Genomic DNA, 21,618 nt, shown 5'->3' on the forward strand with positions numbered 1-21,618 from the left:
GATGGCCTCATTTAAAATTACACTTTATTGAACATTCACAAATTTCGGCGTCAAAATTATACAAATTAATACTACACAAAAGCATTTAAGATAGAGGCGTAAAATGACTCGACCGTTGGCGGATTTAATTGCGGATTCCGGTACCATAATTTGCACCCCCGGCCCGATTGAGGGCATCCCTAAAGAGGTCAAGGTCCAAATCCGATTGGGACTCTGCCTGGAGCTCCACGGCAAAGTTCTGAAAAAATCAAAAAAAAATGTTTCAGGGTCAGAGTTCAGGTAATCAGCCAAGGAGGTGTCTTACATTGATCACATCTTTGATGATTGCCTTGTCTGTGGACATTTTGGCACGCTGCAGGACGCCTACATTGGGTCCGATCCATGTGAGTAAGAGGAATTTGCGCCTCTTGGACATCTCATCGCCCATCTGGACACGGAGGTAGCCAAAGGCACGCTCACTGTCCGTGAATTGGCTCTTGAACTCGTCAAAGTCCGTGCCAGATCCCGTGTGGATGATTCGAGCACCGTCGTATTTAAAGACGCACCAGTCACTCTCGGTCAGGTCTGATCGAACATCCTCATACGCCTCGCGGATTGACTCCTTGTCCAGGGATGTTGACATTGGCATCTGGAAATTTAAAAAAAAAAAGTTTAGCATTAGTTTTAAGGGTTTTTAGGCATTAAAAGAGCTTTGACATTCCTCAGAGATTTTAGTACAGACACTTTAAAATGTAGCACAGGGATGTACTAAATAAAGGCTTTGTAAAAATGGTCATTTCTTAGTAAAAAGATAAAAAACTAAGAAGCTGTGTGTCATCTTGGTATCCCAAATTTGATTTAGAACACCTTTGTAATTAATTTTGCTATTGTGTACTAAAAACAATGAATATTTCTAAATTCGAAAATTAATTTGATTATTCATCTAATACTTTTCCTGAAGGGAAATATTGTAACAGTCTGACAATGTCATATGACAAATAAAAAACATTGTGATAAATTCGGAAGAACTAGTCGAAAATCCAATTCATATCAGTTACTAAGAGCTTCATAGAGATTGCAACCATACACCTTTCGATTCCCACTATGCTTTAACTCTTTCCGGACCGCAGCATATGCTGCAAGCCAATTTCACAATTTTTACTCAAAAATATCTAAGCTCAGAAATTAATTGAAGTCCTACAAAAAATATCTTACATTTGGACATCCTTATAGTTTGTAATCATCCACAAGAATCGGATTTTTATCAGTTCTGAATAATTAAAAAAAACATTGTTTTTGATAGAAGATGCATATGCTTCTTTGGGTACTACAGTCCCAAAAGAGACGAAAGAGTTAATATTGTTCTGCTTCCGAATTACCACGAACATTTGTCATATGACATTGTCATATTATTACAGAATCCCCCTAATAACCAATTAAATACAATTTTAATCACTATTGTATATTTTTTGATGACTTTCTTCTGGACATTCTTAACGTTTAGTACAACATGAGAAAGTTAAAAATCTCAATAATTCTTGAATCAGTCACAAATACGAATTAAGGAATGGTTATGCTATGATTCACGCTTTTTATTTAATCACATTATTGTTTAGTACTCCTATGTGCTAAAATACAAACTTCAAGCTTCAATTTTAACATGTTATTTATTTTCCAATTGAATATTAGATTTTGATCAAGACTTCAAACTTAGATTTTTCTACAAGAAAATTATTAAAATGTCTCATAATTTCTAAATTTAATTTGAAGTACTAAATTTTTAGCACTACAACAAAGAGTGAATAGTATTTTTTGTGTATTTCTAATCTAAAAATAAATCAATCGTGAATATTCTGTATTTAAATCTGTATCTTACTTTTAGTACAAATTTAAGAACCTGTGCCGTGACAAATGCATTTTCTTATTCTAACATTCTTAACCATTGGAAATTATAAAATACTTTGATTGACTTTGAATTGAATAGGTTTCAATATACATTTATTTTAAAATTTTTTTCTTAAAAGTTTGTTTATTAAATATCATTTAATAAATTTACTTAAATTTCGATCCACTGAAATCCTTTTTTTTTGTTTAAAGTATTTTAAAGATTGATCCACTTATTCATCTACGACAAGATTTCAAAATTTTTGTTAATTATTTTTAGTACATCAAAGTACTAAAAATACATCTCTGCATATTTCTTTAATTTTGTTGCTTTCAATATTGTATTAAATCCAAATATGTGAGGCGTACCCCATATCTGAACCAATTCTTAATTGAGTAAAAAAAATAATAACAATATTTGGTACAAAGTACTAAAAATTACTTTATTAAAATTAAATGTGATATTCAAATTAATTAATTTTGCGAATGACTAAATCTAGTCTTACTATCTTCGGTGACATTTAGAATTTTATAATGTTAATTAACTTTTTAGTACATAAGTGTGCTTGACTCATACACGCCCCCCCCCCTACATTTTCTTTATAAACTTTCATTATTTTCAATTATTTGTAATTGATTTGATAGTATGCATAAATCCCTCAGTATACGAATATTCAAAAATTGTTAGAGGAATAAGAAAATTTTCATTTTTAGTACACATTTAAAGTTTAGAACAAAATTCTATTTTAAATAAAATCATTTAAGAGCCGGGTCTAAACAATGTAGAGTAGTGAAAAGAAATTCTAGTATTCTTTGTTTCTCGCAAAGACCTGTTTTCAGGGAAATTTCTAAATTTATTGTACATTTTTTAGTACATGTGCTAAAATAAATTTGTAGTAAAAAAGATTTGATAACTAATTTTTTTACTGCAAATTTAGTTTAGCACATGTACTAAAATATGTACAAAAATTTTGGAAATTTCGCTAAAAACACATTTTTACAAGAAACAAAGAATACTAGATTTTTTTTTCATTTCTCTACATTATCTAGAGCTTCTCATAAATGAATTTATTTAAAATTGAATTTTGTTTTAAATTTTAAATGTGTACTAAATGAAAGACTTTTTAATTCCCTGAACAATTCTTATTGAGGGATTTATACTAACAAATTAATTAGAAATAATTGAAAGCAGCTCTAAATGATGTAGAGCAGGGGTGTGCAGGAACCGTTTGAAACTGAATAATCGTCAAAATAGGTTTATTCAGGTAACGTTTTGACGGTTCTTGCACGCCTCTGATGTAGAGAAATGAAAGAATTCTAGTATTCTTTCCTTTCTAAATTTTTTGTATATATTTTTAGTACATGTACTAAAATAAATTTGTAGTAATGAACTTGAAAATTAGCTATCTAATCGTTATCTGCACTACTTTTAGAAAATATTTTTAAAAAAATATAACGAATGTAGCTTTAATTTAGTACACGATAGTTGAAGTGGGGGACATCTGAGAATATGGGGCTACTTTGAAACTGAAATTTTTCTCCTATGTTTAAGTGGAACTGAGCCATATCATAGTGTAATTTAGCTTCTCAATCTGTGCAGCTAAATTTTATCATGATACGGCTCAATTTTATTTTAATACAGGAGAAAAATCCCAATTTCAAAACTGCCCCATATTCAAAGCTGCCCCACTTCCCCCTACTTTCAAACGACACAAGCTTCGAACAACTCATTTTTAATAGCTAGTCTAATGCCTCAAAATTATTCAAATTGAGTTGTCCGAAGCTTCAGTCAGTCCGAATGTAGCGCGCTTTCCCCGCTTTCCCCTACTAGTTACGTGAAAGATGATATAATTGAGCCGGAAAATGATATAATTCATTATTTATAAATAGCTCTTTCATACAATTAAAAACACTTAAACAAACATTTCTCATTTTTAAAATTTGTGTACAGAATGAGCTTTTGAAGTACTTCTATCAACGTTCTGTCTAATAACTTTCTTCCACGACTGATAAAATCTGTCGAGTTGGAAAACGATAAGACGTTGACTCTTGCATGTCCAACAAACTTGTCCCGGTTAATATTTTCCCCATGAACTCTCCAACCAGGCTCTTTTTTCCATATTCTATTTTGAGATTTATATGGCACAGACAACAAAGAATCGGAAACGGAGGGACGGTAACATCAGTTGATGCAAATTGCGAGAATTCTCTTTATTTCCCTGCAATTATCATAAAATATTACCCCTTATCGCAAAATTTTCATGGGACTTTCCCTACAATTTCTCTTGGCAACAGTCAATTTGATCGTCAATTGCGGCATCGAGGGAAAAGATAAAAGAAATCATAATTGATTTGACGAAAAGATTCTCTCAAAAAAAATTTAAGAGAAACTTTTGCTTTTTTGAAAAAAAAAGAAAAGAAAAGACTTATTTACTGACAATTTAATCCTCTTTTCTCTCTCTCTCCTCGTAAACTCTTTTTCTTCGTAGTCTACATAATTTTATTTTTAATTGCTTGCGGAAAGGAAGGTGGGGAGAATAATAAAAAAAAATTTCCTCGATAAGATTATATTTCAGCAAATTTCCCCACTTGTATGAATTTCCTTTAGCACCTTTTGATGAGATAAAAACGTTACAACATCGCGCGATAGAATATAGAACACTCCCCATGAAAATCTATAAATGCCGTAAAAATCTATTTTTTGCCTTTTTTTACTATTACCCCAAATAATTTGAGGTTTTCTTTCTCCAATTTAGTCATTTTGCCGTCTCATTTTCCATTATTTCCAGCTAGTTTTCATGGGCGTGTGATCTGCAATCTTAACTGATGAGGAACTTAAGCATGAGAAGGAGAAAATAAAAAAATAAAAAGTGAGAATGAAGATGAAAGTCGAGTATGATTCACTGAACAGATCTAAAATTAACCTCATTGTGAGAGTGAGGATGGAGTAAAAGGGTGAAAGATCCTGCAAAATTCTCAAGACACAAAGAACTTCCCATCAAATGGGCCATTCAACTCCTCCAAAGCAGCACAGAAAGCCATTCGGTCAATGATGTCTCTTGAAAGTCAAATAATCTTCAATGAAGAGGATACAGTGGCTGCAAAAATAATAGAGTCATCCTAATTTTCTTGATAATTTTCTAAAGATTTGTTAGATAAATAACAAGGTTTACTGAAAAGGTGATTTTTGACCGTTATTCCAAGAGCGAAGTGAATTTTTTGATTATGTAACTTACTACAGTCGAGAGTTCCTTAAATTTGAACTCCTCAAATTTGAATGACGGTTGAGTTCAAAATGTAAAATTTGAGGTTGCACTGACTGAACGTCAGATGGCATTGTTATCGGGTGAAAGCGTTGCATAGTCTCTTTTAGTACTTGAAAACAGTAATGTGCTAAAAAAACATGATCATTTTTTCTTCATTCGAATAGCACCATTAAGCAATTGAAGAAACAGTTAAATTCCACCACCGTCTTAGCGTTGGTAACTGACCTCCAGAACCAAACAATGGAAATGTTCTTTCGCAAGTTGTATAAGCCGTCTGAGCCCACCAAGTTCAGAAAATAAGAAATTACGGTTTAGCAAAATATCTGCTTAGACACTTAGTACTAAAAGTGAGTGTAAAAATCAATTAAATAATTGATTTTATTAAATTCGAACAATAAAATTTTGCTCAAAAATCAAAGAACTAAACATGAACAGAAAGAAAAAAAATTGAATTGAACTAAGAATGATTACAAAAATCAATTTTTAGCATCCGTAGTTTACCAAAATATTTACTTATAGTGGCATTACAATGAAAAAAAATCTTTCTCTTAAACATTTCTTTTAGTACAAAAATACTCTGATGTCCTTCTGCATTATCGACTTTCCTTTGTGTTGGGTCCTGTCATGGCTGTTTATCTAGTCCTCGTAGTATTACAGAAATATCAGACAGGAGTTATAGGAACCAACCCAATGAGAACAGTCATGTACTAAAAGAAAATGTTCAGGAAAGATTTCATCTTTCATATTTTCATCTTTCATCCAGAATGCTGAAATGAACATTGAATAAGCCATTTACAAATTTTGCCCAGAAAATCAATTAAGACAGCGAATATCATGTACTAAACCTTAGTACTAAGCTTATAAGGAGATCGGGATTGTTCCCCGAATCGTTGGGTTATTACCCGCATCATTCTCCCATAATATTTTTTTTATTATTCACTAGTTTTTACCACTCTTCTGCAAGATATATTGCATTATGATGATATTTCATTTAAAAATAAACGTGTTTTTTTTACATTAACATACTCAAGTGCTTCTGCATAATCGATTTGTCTTTATGTTGGTACCTGTTACGACTGTTTTGTAGATTACTGTGTAACTCTCTTTTTTTAAATTTGATTTAAAACCAAAAAGGCTTTAAAATAGTAAATTTTAGTAAAATTTTTGTATTAGTATTCAATGAATGAAAACACATGGGCAAATACAAACCAATTGTGCGTATCTTAAGAAATTTAATCTACCACTCCATCAATTTAGTACAAAATGTAACTGTGCAGCAGTGAAACATCTCAATCATAAAATTATTAACAATAAATCAGTATTAGTATTCCAAGTGGTACCGATAAGGCTTCCTAATGCAGATTCGCAAAATGCACACAATATGCCGCAAATGGCTCCCATAAATTTTGCGGAAAACAAGTGTATTGATGAATTCACGGGGAAATCTAACAGAATACCACAATAAATATCGTGTTCTTCATAATAAATATATAAAACCTGTAAAATTTATGTCTTATAATGACTTTCGACTTGTTGATACCCCAGCACGTGTGGTCATTCATCTATATCTAGTTTCACCTCAAATGGAGATGATGTGATAAAATGCGTCTCAATGGGCAACACATTATGCTGGGGATGCTGGGAGATGCGTCTCTAAAAAATGTCTTTGATATTGTTGCATTTATGTTGCAGAAATACATGTTGGTTGGGTATATTTTGCATTAAAAATATATTATTAAAACACTTGGTGTGTTGCTGGTTCTTGTGCATCTTCACAACTTTTTCAGTGTTAGGCTTGAGTGTTAAGAAAACTGTGATTTCCGAGACAATGTTTCACAAAATCATGTCAATGGATTTATGAGTATTTTATGTGGTGACGAAGACAAAGTATAGTGGACACAAATCTAAAAGAACTCATCGTGGAAAGTGACATATTTCTAATTATTAAAAAAATTAGAAATTACATGATATATTTTGCATTGAGTTAAAAGGTTAAAGACTGAGAATTGATATCTCTTAAATGATTTTCAATTACATAACCGATTTATTGCACACTTCAAATTCAAATTTGACAAAATCGGTTTAGAAATAAACTTCCAAATGTTGTTTTAGGAGTAGCGTGAGTCACGAGAAGACTTAAAAAATACAATATTTTCTATAAAATTTTTGGAACATCATTAAAATTTATTTACTTTAAGCCCTTAAAACACATAAAAATAGAACTTTAATACTATATTTTTTGAAATTTAAAAAAAAACCTTTTTGAAAAAGAAGAAATAATTTTCTGTAATCACGGTTAGGGGAAAGTGCCCATGCTTTACACGGCCCAAAGCTTCGCAAAGCTAAATTTTTCGTATGTTTTTCAATAAATGTGACTTATATCTTCTATATTTTAAAAACTAGGGGAAAGTGTCTTGTTTTTAAAATATATTGCGGAGTCGTATTTATTCAAAAACATAGGAAAAATTTAGTAATAGTAAAGCTTGGGACTGTGCAAAGCATGGGAACTTTCCCCTACTCAGTGTTTATTCATTAAAAGTCAAAAACTAAAATATTTCTCAACAGTACATGCATTAAACTCGTATTTGAAAAATGCTTTTTGAAAAAATAAAATTGGTATTTTTGGGGGAATTTTTTATCCATAAAAAAGTCATTTTTATTGCAATCAAGCAAGCAAGAAATCTTCGTTAAAGGGTTAAAGTATGACTTTAAATAATCTGCTAAAAGAAAATATTTTGTTTTTTTTTAATTCCGATTAATGTATTTTGAGTAATCGTTATAACGGAAAAATAAGTTTTTTTGAAAAAAATTCTCCGCAAATAAGACCCCGCAACGGCAGAATTTTTAAAATTTTTCAAAATGTTTCTTTTTATGCACATAGAACTTGAATTAAATATAAAATGGTGGTCAAAATAATAGGACCACCTCTGCAAAAACCATTATTTTTTCTTCTGTATTTTTTTATTCCAATTTGTTCAAATAATTTTAATGTAAAAATGTTCAAATAATTACCTTACAAATAATTACGTCGAATACATATTGTTTTAGCCGCAAGAGGTCTCTATTTTTTACAGAATGTGTCAATTTAACAACGTAATAGGACCACTTTCATTTAAATAAATGAATGTAACAAATAAATCGAATAAGTGGAACTAAAGCTATATTTAGAAACTATAAATGACAATTTTCCTATTTTATTGTCCGAATTGAATTTCAGTATTTATATATTCTGTGTAATATAGAGACCTCTAGCGGACAAAACAACTTTTATTCTACGATTTTAATAAATTGAAGATTTCTACATCAAAGTTATGGCAACAAGTTAGGAAAAGATACTAAAATTAAAATAAAAAAAGCTTTACAAAGTTGTTCTATTATTTTGGCCACCACTGTACACTGATAAAAATAAAAGGGTCACTGTTTTGACACCTATTTAACTCCGGAATAAACGAATAAAAATAATGAAAAAGTCATCTTTGGTGTTCGCTCAGATGAGAGAAATATGATAGGAGTAATAAATTTACGATAAAACATAATCTATCTGGATAAATGTGCCTACAAAATTTCAAAAGATTCAAGTGAACCTTTCAAAGGATCAAATATGATCCATTTTTGTTGAAAAGGGTCAATTTGACCCTTTTATTTTTACCAGTGTATTTAATGTTATTTTAAAAAAATATTAAAAAGATATATAATATTTTAATCTTTGTGACCCATGTAACCCCTTAACTGAGATATTAAAAAAAAAAATTATAAGATCAAATATACCATTTGTTCTCATGAAAATACTTAGGATTCTACAAAAATGTTCACATTGTGAAGAGATCAGAATTAGGGTTATGAATGCATAATAGTAAAAGTTAATTATTTTACTAATAAAATTAATAATAAAACAAGGGGTTACTCATATTGAGACACCTTTGTTAGTTGTCTAAGAAAATCTTCGCGAAACCTGAGAAACACAAAAATTGTATTGCGAAACCCAAGAAACCAACGATAAACTCTTGTCAGTAAAAATGGAAATGAATTACCCCATGTAAAAAACTTTTTATTATAATATTTTGTATCTCTGGGCCTGGCTTGTAATTTATAACTGTTTTTACTAGAATTAAATTTCAGGAACCAAAAAGAAAAAGTCTCTGTAAAAATATTTTTAAAACACTTCGCTAAAATATAATATATTTTATTAATTTAAAAATCTAAAGTCATAAAAAATCTTTATGAAGCTCTTTATTTGAATTCTTTTTATAAGTATTTTAATATTTTTATTATTTACTATTTATTATTATTATTATTTTACTTTTTACTATTATTTATTATTTTTATTTAGTGCTTCAAGTTGAAATTAACAAATTTAAATTACCGTAGATGAGGGTGACATTGCCCCTAGCTTTTCGTAAATTTTAATTTCTTTTAATTCTTAAGGATGGTCAGTTATTGATCAATTAAGGCTTAGATCTACTCCGGAAAGCAAAAACCGTCCTTAACAGCTTGAATTTATTGAAGAAAACCTTACGAAAAGCAAGGGAAAATTCATCCGCATCAACGGAAAATTAGTTTTTTTTTCTTAAATGTATCATCTAATCATGTCAGAAAGACTTTTTTTTCTTTCAAATGATGCAGATGACTTATACAACCTGAGAAAGAGCATTTCCACGGTTTGGCTCTGGAGGTTGGTCACCAACGCTAAGACGGCGGTGGACGCAAGCATTGCTTTCTGACAAATCTTTATCTTTATACCTATCTTAATAAATGTATTCTTTACCTTTTTCTTCTGCTTTCAGGAGCACTAGCTCAAAAGCATGGTTATTATTAAATAAAATAAAATAAATAAATAAAATCTATGAACAATACTTCTAAATTTAATTCAAGAGCCACAAATAAATAATAAGAAGAGCACATTTAGTCAAACCTGACCTAAGTTTAAGACCAATTGGGGTCTTCCCTACTTTAACCTGTTCTATAATCGTTTTAACCATAACCCCTCTTCAATTGAGTGTTTTTGCAAAGGTTCATCCATCCAGATTCACCGTGTAATCACTTCGAAGGTCAAAAGCGGTCATTGCACGTTCCATGATAATGACCTTGAGGTACACTGAAGTGATCTATGTCAAGGAGAATTTCTCTCTCAATTGTGTGTTAATATTTATTAAACCCTTCTATTAAATTATGCAAATCATTTGAATAAATCAAAAGTTCCAAGGGGGTCATCAAGTACTTATCGCACAAGTCCCTTACCTTGATTCCTATCTTCCCTTCTACTTCTTCCCATCTAAAATATTTATTCTACCAAGTTCAAGGCATTCATGGGTACATTTTTGCTTCATTCCAAATAGAAAAAAATTGAGATAACCTGTGTTTTTTGTGTGTTACTTTCTACCACAAACTCGTGAATAATTTATTGAGTCAACTAAAGAAAATGGACATTTACGATATTATCGCTAATTGAATTTAGAACATTAATGGTTTTGCTTGAGAATTTTTTTCAACATATTTGCTAGTTCTTTCGGACTTCATTAGAGTTTGTGTGTAATGAATTTATTTTCTCCTTTAACATCTGTTGACGATAATAAGGAGGATAACAGTATTTTTTTTCTGGTATTTTCGCGAATTTTTTTCTGCAATCTCAAATGGAGAAAGATAAGATCTTTTCTTTGCAGTAGAAATATGCGAAAAATTTGCTGTGATATTATTTTCAGAGATGTTCGTCAACTTTTAAAGAGACCCATTAAGATTTTCCTATTTTGGAAGTGACTCTTTTTCCACAAAATATATGGGGACTGAGTGTGAAATTTCAACTGAAATCCATACAAGTCTTTTTTATATGAGTCACGAGTATTTTATTGCAATAAGTGACTAAGACTTTGAGTGGCTTTTTATAAAGCCAACACTTTGGACAAAGATAAAATGCCGCAGGAGGGTACCGAAGAAAAGTTAAAATAAAACTTGGTCATGTCTTCCTTTCTACAAACATAGGGGACAGTAGGGCTGGTCATGATGAATTTGGTATTGGTCTTACGAAAGGATAATAAAATAGTATTAATTATTTTGAATAGTTCTCAATAATAAAGAAAACTAAAATAAATAAGATACAGATTCAAAAATCATTTCAAAATCTACTTAAAGCTAATAGATTAATGAATCCGGATAAGTTCAATTGTTTACAATCGATTAAAGCCAAATTAAACTTATTCAGAATTCAAAGACCTTTCAAATAAACCCAAATTTGTCTCAATCGGTTATTAAATGCACACTTTATAGATTTTTTAAATTGCATTCTTGAAAATTAATCCAGTTCGAAAAAGCGAAGATCAGCCTTCTTCTGAAATATCAATCTTTTATATCAACAAAAGCCAGGGGCCCTAAAAAGTGAAGCTATTTTTCACTTTTCCTTGTAAAAATTTTGCAGATATTGCACAGCGACTTAAACAAATTTGCTCGCAGTTCTTGTAATATTTCGGCGGACATTATGGAATATGTATTTTTAAATAGCTTTTAATGCACGATTTCGAAATATATCACACTGATAAGTCAATTCTCTTTAAGAAAAAACTTGCCATTAGTCTTCAGTGTCTCTATGCAAAAACGTATGGAAAAATGAAATGTCAAGAGGGCCCTGACAAAAGCACTAAAAAAGACCTCATACAGTAAGAATTTTATTACGGTATATTTATCATTTATTCGTTATTCGTTGAATTGAGAAATAATAAGTAAATTTGTTGAACATGAATGAACATAATGAACATAAATTCGAAATGACTTTAATGAAAAATGAAACCTATGAAAAATAAAAAATTACTCTAATGAAATGACGCCGTTTTAGCGTTGGTGATCAAACTTTAATGCAAAGTAGTGAAAAACTCCACAGGACATAAAAGTCAAAATCTCAAAATAATTAAAGAAAAACCACCTTCTTTCAGCTTAAATTGAAACTATGAACTTAAGAGGGAATGTGTCAATTAAAAGGTAAAAAGTATTGTTGCGAATAATTAATTTTATTATAATTATTCGCGCCAAATAGGAGAGTAGGGATGCTGCTTGCTAACAGGTGGAAAAGCAATGCAGGGAGAATTGTTATCCACCTGAAATTGTTGGAGAAATAATTAATTTTAGCTCAAGATAAAGTTTCTTTATCTTAAGCTAAAATTCATGCGAGCACCACAAATATATGGGGCCTAAAGGGGAAGGCCAAAATTTGAATCGACAGAATTGACTTCAGTGCGAAAAGCATAGGAATCAATTACTCCAGTCTTTCTGAAGACTATTTTTTGATGCACCAGAGTGTGAGGCAAAATATTCGCCCCGTTCTAATCCCCCTCCCATCCTTTCCCAGGAGTGTGTTGGAGAGAGTGTGAGGCCAATTTGTCGCCCCGTTCTCGCCCCGTCAAATTATTACTCAGGAGAGAGTTAGGAAGAGTGTGCTGGCAAAATTCGTTGCCCCCTCTTAAGATAGTGTGTGGCTTTCGGGGCCCCGTTATCCCAATACAGGAGTGTGTTGGTAAAATTATTACCCCGTTCCCTTAGGCGAGAGAAGGAGAGTGTTGGTGAATTTGTTGCCTCCTCTTTCTCCTCTGTTATCGATAGTGTGAGGCTGAATAAGGCCCCGTTATCACGAGCAAAAGAGTATTGGTAATTAATCACTCTCTCCCTCAGGAGTAAAAGAGTACAGAGATCCAAACTCTGTGAAGATTGTGTGGCAGTACAGCCCCGATCTTTGTTTGGAGAAGACTGCACCAAATTGGCGGAAGATAAACCTCAGGGAATACCGGAGGCTCCCAGAGAGCCTCTAGTCGGGCCAGCGGAGTGTGAGGAGTGCCCCCAGTACCCAATCTTCTACGGGAAAGTGGTGAAATCTCAAGCCAGCCGGCGGAGACAGAAGGAGGAAGCTTAAGGCCGCTTTGGAAAAATCAAGGGCAGGAAGCCCCCAATTTATTGGAAGAAGTTATCCAGTGAATTAAAATAAATCATGAAATAGTTAAATAAATGAATTAAACTTAATACACGATTTATTGATTGAGAGTTGAGATAGTTCCTTGGGTCTACTGGTCGACGTTCCTGGCATTCGATTGTGACGGGTTGGAGATTGCCCCATCAGAATCGTAACAGTATTTTATATTTTTTATTGTTTAAATCGATAGATAAACTATTTAAGAATATACCATAAATATTTCAGTAGTTTATTCGAAATATTTTCGAAGATGCAGAGCCGAAAGCGCATGATCGCCGAGCAGATTTCCATCCGCTCGAACGCACATCCAAAACTTTTAAAATTTTGCCGAATTTGCGGAGAAGATTAAGAAAAGCCTATGGACCGAATGAAATGAATATAAATAAGCTTATTCTTTTCAGCATTAAATTCTCTTTTAGCTGAACTAAAAGAATTGTTTTTTTCCGATTTTTTTACAGCATGATAAAGTTAAAATTTTGTTCCAAAAAATGCATTTTTTTTAAAAACCTTGAAAAAAAGTTTCGATTTCACAATCGAGTTTTCATAGTTTAACTATGAAATACACTAATGAAAATTGGAATTTTTTTAAATTCTTTTTCTCAGACAAAAATTATGAGCTCCAGATTTACCAGAAATAAGGAAGTATTGCAATGAGGCGCTTCATTAAACTACGAATTAGTCCGCCATTTTGTAATATTTTTTCTCGAAAAAAATTATTTAAGTACTCTAAACATTTAACAAAATTTTCAAGAAACATGGTCGTTTCCTTTTCCAAAAAAAACTGCGAAAAACAGCTAAGTTTTGGCTTCCAAATTGACACTCCCCCCTTAAAACTAGGAAGAAATTCACTTAAGGGGGTTACGTGAGTCTCGACGACTAAAAAGCAAACTTTTTTTTTCAAATTTTTTTTCAGCATGACCGTTTTTTAATGCAAACTCCTAAGCATATAAAAGCATCTCTTGCTTCAATCATTCGGGCACGAATGTTTGAAGAGTGTTTGATGCATCCATTCAGATCTTTTGTGAAAATCCTGGAAATTTCCCACCAACCATAAATAGTGTTGCCGCATCCGGACGGATTTTCACCTTCGAAAACACTACTGTTTTCGTTCTATCGTCTTTTTCCATCTGGTTTCTCGAACATAGATTTGTCAAGAAACTTTTGGCTGACACTGTAGGTCAGATTTACAAAAGAAACACGGAATAAATATGGAATATTTGGAGCCAGAGCATGTGCGAAGCCTTAAAGCCTTCCCCTACTGTCCTACGAAAAATTACCCATCTTACAGGCTCAAAACTTTAAACTAAAACATTGCATTATATCATAGATGAGCAAGAACCCTTTGTAAACGAACAAACGTGAAATGAAAATTGTAAATCAATGGTCAAAACGTTACCTGAACAAACTTATTTTGACGTTTATTCGGTTTCAAACGGTTCTTGCTCACCACTGCATTATATATTTTAAAATACATATTATCATCTTGAATCTAGTAAAACGATCTATAGTAAAACAATCTAGTAAAACGATCAGACGATCTGTCGCTCACGTACTCAGCAATTCTCCAAGAATCTCTTGTCTGTTTAATAAGTTATTGATCATGTATATAGATCTCAGATCTGAAGAGAAACTCACATGAACCTTACGTTTGAAGACCGTTTTTGCACGGCGCTTTAACTATCTAAAGTTGTCTTGAGATATACACAGGCTTCAGACCTAAGACTTATCCATATGGCCTAACTACTCTAATTTTTGATCAATCAATATTTTTTGGAAAAATTCATCTTAGAAATGGGTTCTTAAAAATAAGTGACTTATAGGATATATGGGAATCGGAAATTCGTCGGGGAATTTGGAGTTACTCCAGGAAAAACATCAACTCTGAACGATCACTGATGAAGGCTTGGAGACCAAGCCGAAAGCTCTGAGAAGAGTTGATGTTTTTCCTGGAGTAACTCCAAATTCCCCGACGAATTTCCGGTTCCCATATATTGTATTGTCTACGTCGGTTTTTCCATAGTGACTTATAGGGTTCTCAAAAACCAATACAATATCCCGCTATTTAGGATTTTGAGACCTTCGGGAACTAGGCTAAACCCCTAGTTTGAAGTCAGCTTTAGCTTCAGATAGTCTTCAGTTCTCAAAATCATAAATAACGAGCAAATTTCTGCCTTTTGAAAACGTAATAGGTCATTTATCTTTAATAAACCAATCCTAAGTTATTTTTTTTTTTCAAAAAATCGTGAATGATAAGAAATTAGAGCAGTTAAGCCTTATAGAAAAGCTCAGGTCTGAAGATCGTATAAGGATACCCAAGACGCAATTTTTTCTTAATATGGTCTTGTAGAATTCCCTAAGTAAGGCATTATAGAACCAAAAATCTTTTTATTTGCTTATAACGCTCTAAGTTCCATCACTGAGATTACTTTAAGTAAAGATCTTTAGAACTACTATAGGAATTTCAACAGAAAATTCTCACTTTAAGTCCTTTAAAAGTGCATTACAAGACTTGTCTAATACTTGGTTCTATAAGGCAGCTGTTTTGCTTCTTGGCTAACCTAGAGAGAACTCAGGCTTTCTATCAATTTCTCGATGAGCCTATTCTTTCAAAATGCCTATTCTTTTTCAAAAGTTGGAAAAAATTCAAAAATTAAAATTGGTTATCATGAAATAGCCTCATTCTCCCCTATAGATATGATGATTTTCACGGAAAAAAGGCGGAAGAAAAGAATTTGTAACGTTCCTCCACAAGATAAACTCTTGTTACTTATTTCATGCACCTGGCTATGAAAATGTGAAAAGTGGAAGAACTGTCTGTATAGCCCCCAGAGGTTATGAGATCATCAAAAGTCATTAGTGGAAGGAACGGACATAAAATTTTTCTCCAATGCTGAGAATTTGATGTAACTGAACTTGAATATTGTGCAGAGAATTTTCCTCTTGATTTACACCAGGAGTGCATTAATGTAGCTCAATACACAAATGAATCTACTGAGATGTATTGAACAAGGGTCAAATGCGAATACAGAAGATGATCATTTTAGCAAGTAAAAATTTTAAACTGCAAAATAAACTCAGCCAACATTAATATCGTAATGAATTTTTTTTAAAGAATGGTGGCAAAAAGAGCAAAATAAAAAAATCTGCAATGTGAAACCGGTTGAAGTGATGAAGAAGAAGGAAGGTGAGACCACGGAGAACAAGTGAGATCAATGGTTTCGATGAAGAAAACGGGCCTGAGATTGGAGGGAGTTGGAAGGAAATTACCTTAGCACCAGTATATTTTGGCAATGTGGATGTCTCTTGTCTTGAGAAAGCCACCAAGTCAGAGTGAATGGTCTGGAGAATGATTTAGGGAAGTTGAGAATTTTTGGCTCTCAATCATCTCTGGAAGAGTTATATTGTTGTAGATGATGACTTCTTGTTGCTTGGGTTCGTGAGACATAGAAAACTCCCAAGGAGTTCTGCTACATCATGAGTAAAGTGTACCATCCCATTTTTTCACTAGTAATTTTAAAAATTTGCTCTTGAAATGTAATTTTACCGTAGACTTTAATTGGACAACGTTGATACAGTGCAAGGTGCTTGCACGTTATACATTGTTTTCTCTATGTTTCTTACAATCCGCCTAGATGAATTGAAAAAAAAGCACTCATAAGGTGATTATTAGGACTGAAACACACTGATCGTCGATAAATACTAAGCCAAGACATAAACCGAACCGTCGTCAAAAAGGAAACAATAAGCTCAATTACGAATTAATGAGACGAATCAATTCTTTGATGATCAAAAATAAAATAAAATCTTTATTTTAACCTACAAAACATATTGACCTAAAAAAGATAACGTCATTCATAGCTCGGGTGATTAACTTTAATGGTGTATGTCTTGGCTTAGTGATTTGAAGCTTGTTTGTAAATTTTTATGATTCGATTATCATAGATCGCTATAGAGTAAAGTGATATAAGTTGGACATAGTGTTACAAGTTGGATAATTCGCCGGTACAAGTTGGACAACGATTTTTCACGATAAATACAGTACTAAACTTTTTTTAAAGCACAAGGAACCTACTGAAAGTATTGATTAAAAACAAACAGTTTAAAACTATTCAAAAAAGGCTCAAATAACTTATATTCACTGAAAGTTTTAAATACAGGAAAGATTGCATCGTCGCTTGCATCAGCAACTACCATACTCTGAAGTATTTTTTAGTTTTAAAGCACAGAAATTATTGTTTCTTTTCAAGACTTCCAAAAGTCTTATTATTTATTAATAATAACTAGGAATAAAAGTTTTATAAAATGAAAGAAGACTAAAAGTTAATTTTTTAGATATTTAGAATTAGTTTACTAAACATTAGTTTTGTTCGTATAAATATATTTCAAAATAAAAACAGATGATTTTCACTTTGCAAATAATTCTTTCCGTGAAGAGTTTTGTCATTAAGATACAAAATATATACACAGAGTTCTCCGATATTCGGGTGACAGCTGTCAAACACAAATGAAAATAAAAGAAAGCTTCATTCTCGTGTGTGTTTTTATCTGTCATTTTCGGTCCCAATCAGCCGAATGTCGGAAAGATTTTTGTACTTTTGTTGTGTAAACTGATAATAAATCGAATTTTAACACGTATCCTCGAAAATCCTACTATAAATTCAATTTATTAAAGTAATAAAGTTGTCTAAGCTTTAAATTAAAAATAACCTAAAAATAGGTCTTTTACTTTATTAGAAGCTCAATTTAGTACTTGAGCAGTTTTGTAAAATATCAGCTCACTTTTCACGAAACATTTTGGCTATTTTCTACACTAAAATCTCTAAAGCACATAATAATTTTAGGTTATGTAATACTATCTTTTGTAGGATTTAATTCACTTTGAACCTCTGAAATATTTCCAAATGAACCGCAGAATCCATTTTTGAACAGTTCAGTCCTCAAATTGAAAAAAAATCATTATAAAAGTATTTTATAAAAATTAGGTTAGGGGAAGTGAGGGATGCTTCGCACGCGCGAACCTTCGAACAATCCGAGTTTTCTCTTTGTTTGAAAAGTGCTAGTTCCTCATTTCTTAGGCATTAGATAGATAATCATAAACCTCATCTTCACCGCAAAAATAGGCAACCTAGTCCTTCTTTCCTAGGTTCTAGAATCACAATTGCAAAAATGGCCTAAAATGGCAAATTTTGATGACTCACATTTCGTGTGATGTCTCACAGTTAAATTGATTTTCAGAAATAATCACTTACACCAATAGATGAAGGGTTAATATGGGTTGATATTTACGTAATATTTTTTGCATCGGAGGAAAATTATTTTCCGAGTGGCGAAAAAATCCTAAATACTACACTACGTATTGGTTCAACCACTGAAAGTGTTATGGCTCGCCAACTCATCAGGTTACTCTAGCATCTTAAAATCACAACATAACCTCAAAGAGGAAAACAAAGGAAAAGAAAGATGAAGAAAAGACAGCTGATCAATTTTTAGGGTTGTCATATTTGAAAGTTTCACATTTCAGTCGATTTTTTGATATAAATTTGCAAGAAAAACAGTGCTTCAGAAAAATTAGAAGAAAACTGTTTTAGATACCTTCTTTTAGTGAAATAATACTACCCTAAAAATAAACTAGTAAATCTAGTAAATCTAATTATACTAGTAAATCTAGTAATCAGTAAATAATTTTTAATTATGAGCAAGAGTTATTCCAGGAAAAATGCACTGACGAACCTTAACAACCCACCGTGCGAATCTTGCCTTCACAGGCAAGGTTCGCACAAATCATCATACTTTTTTCATTTTCCTGTCCAGGAAAAAGAACAGATTTTACGGCAGTGAATGAGGCACGCATAGAATGTTAAAAGACCACAGATTCTTGTGGTATAGCGCAATTGATTGTCCATTTTACCGTTCAGCCAGAAAAAAAATCTTGAATATTAACTTCCAAAAAGCGTGCGAACTATCCCTGACTTCCCCTATGAAGATTTATTTACCTAAGATTGACCACTTTTTCAGGTTATTCTTAATATAAGATCACTTATTTATATTTTGATAAAGTCCATTAAAAGCGAAAAGATTTTCAAATTGTAATAAGCAATTAATAAATTAGTTGACATAGGTTATGCGTTTACAACGGAAACATCTTTCTCATAACCTCAAAAATTTGTAAGACACACGTCCGAACTCCAAGAGAGAGCAGTTTTCACAACCCAATTTTTTTTCAAATTCTGACCATCCTGGCTGCTAAATGGTAAGAGATATAGACTTCCGGTCTGCGATGACCCCTCCTCAAATGACATTATCTCAAAGTTAATCTCTTTATTTTTCTCCTACCCCTTCATGCGTTCTCTATCCCCCTAAAATACGTCAAAATGAGATTATTCTAACATTGCAAAAAATTGGCCATAGCGATTTCAATGATTTTCGGATATGTTTTGTAGTTAGTCGAGCTAAATATTTCGTCCTTAGACACCTTTCACCGGTTAATTCGTCATCTTGAATTATTCAAGGTTAAAGTTCAACCACTTTTCATTGGAATAGCACCATAAATGCCTTTATGGTAAATGTAACTTCTTCATTTTCCCCGTACCAAAATTTTTCACTATTCTTCGCGTATTTACAATTTATGATTTACGTTTTATTTATGGGAAACTAGGGCAGTAGTAAACATAGGATAATTGTAAACAAGGATCCCTAAAATATCCATGAATTGATATAGGTCTCGTTTTCTGAAATGTAATAACTAATTTAAAAAATATCAGTATTTACAAATACCCCATGTTTACTTCTGCCCCAATTCCCCCTACATACTGACCACATGTCATTTTTACTGACCATATTTTTATCAAAAATACTACCCGATATGCAGATTTTTTTTTTTACTTTTCGGATATCTTGGTAGCCAAATGATCAAATTATCCTCATTTTTTCGCAAAGTTTTTTCTTCAAGGTTGAAGCATAAGCAAAACAATGGGATGTATGTAGTTCAAGTACCTTGAGCTGAGAGTACATCCGAAAAAAATGTGGAAGAAGCAAGAGAATCCAATGCGGAGGTTTAATTAACATTTACAAGAGAGAGAGAAAATAATACAACAGTAAAGTTTTTGGACAATCTCTTGGAATTTCCTGCCAAAGAGAACCACATTATTTCTATCATCTTTTCGTGGTAAATTCCCCTGAGAATCTCTGAGAATTACAAAATTCCACAAACAATTTTTCACATAATATTTTCTCCAAATGGCAAACTTTCCAGGGTTGAAGTACGATCGCAAGATGATTAATTCGCCATATGGCGTTCTTAAACGGGCAAAATGGTGTGCAAAATTTAACTTGGAGAAAAACTAATTTAAATATTTACCTTTTTTGGCTTTGTTTCCACAATTTGTTCAATTTCTATCACGTCAGACATTTTTTTTTCGGGGTTAATATGGTGCGATATATCCAATTTGAGTCACACTGTTAGCTGTTTTATTTAAACTCGAGATAGATGCTAAGTGATATTGAATTCTAAAACTCTTTTCTTTCGTTTCTCCGCACTCAATTAAAACGGGGTGAATGTATGGGAAGCCGGCAAATGCGCGATAAATTTCGCGAGAGACAGGAAAAAAAAGGAAAAAAAAACTAAAGAGAAGTGGCGATAAAAGCACCAAAACTCTCTGCAGAAGACCTTGTACACTTGGCGGATCAGAAGCAACTGATCGTGGCTTTGGAGCCCAGAAAGTCTCTTCCAGTGTTGGTATCCACATGCACTTAATGTATGTGCTAGTATACAATTTCATAAAAAAAATTATTACATATGTGTGGGAAAAAGAGAATTATTTTGAGTCCACCAAGAGATTATTTTGTGTTCATGAGAGTCATCATAAAAAAAAATTATATTGGGGGCCCCTCTTGTGTTTCACTTTTGGGTGGCGGCTGGAACAGACTCTTCATCTCTTGCCCACCAAGTCAAGAAGAAAAAAAAAGAAAGATGAACAATATAGCTCTTTTATATTGAATACGGTGGAATGTCTTTTCTTCTCTGCACGCTTCCTCCCAGAGCATACATTCTCCCAAGTACTTGGGGATATCAATTGCTTTTTGTTTGTGCCTGATCTTATCGTAAATCTCACAATTTTTTTTTGTCCAGCCCAAGAATCGTGTCACCGCACTTTATAACATCACAAAATTCACAATTGAAGCAATTAATATTAGAAGGAGGGAATTGGAAGACGCATACAGCTGAAGAGTTTCTTTTCGCAAAAGTGAATGAAGCACGAAAGCTCAAATAATCGGCGAAATGCTTGACTACCTCCAGAGATATTCAATCGAAAAATACATATTTATAGATTGATTCGTACAGTCCTTCAATCAGTTTTTGAAATCACTAAACAACTTTATGATGATTGCAAGATAAGTTACACTCGAAGTAACGTCTTCTTACACGACGGTTAAATTTTCAAATTCAAATTTTAATTGTACGATCCTCCAGCTGTAACGGCATTATCACACTTGCACATTAAAATTTTAATGTGATTCACATTAATTGTCGCTTGTGAGAGT

At 32.4% G+C, this 21,618-nt stretch overlaps 1 protein-coding gene across 1 annotated transcript; it reads right to left on the bottom strand.

Moving 5' to 3' along the window:
- Positions 1-6: 6 nt before the first annotated feature.
- Positions 7-20,806, bottom strand: LOC129806057 (coactosin-like protein). The gene is made up of 3 exons (XM_055854374.1): positions 20,435-20,806; positions 305-628; positions 7-238 (listed from the first exon to the last, which is right to left on the bottom strand). Exons 1-3 carry the CDS (start codon positions 20,483-20,485, stop codon positions 125-127), a joined length of 489 nt encoding a protein of 162 aa, XP_055710349.1. The 5' UTR covers positions 20,486-20,806; the 3' UTR covers positions 7-124.
- Between the last annotated feature and the right edge of the window lie 812 nt (positions 20,807-21,618).

Source organism: Phlebotomus papatasi, chromosome 3, assembly GCF_024763615.1.
Source record: "Phlebotomus papatasi isolate M1 chromosome 3, Ppap_2.1, whole genome shotgun sequence".
Classification (NCBI taxonomy): Eukaryota; Metazoa; Arthropoda; class Insecta; order Diptera; family Psychodidae; genus Phlebotomus; species Phlebotomus papatasi.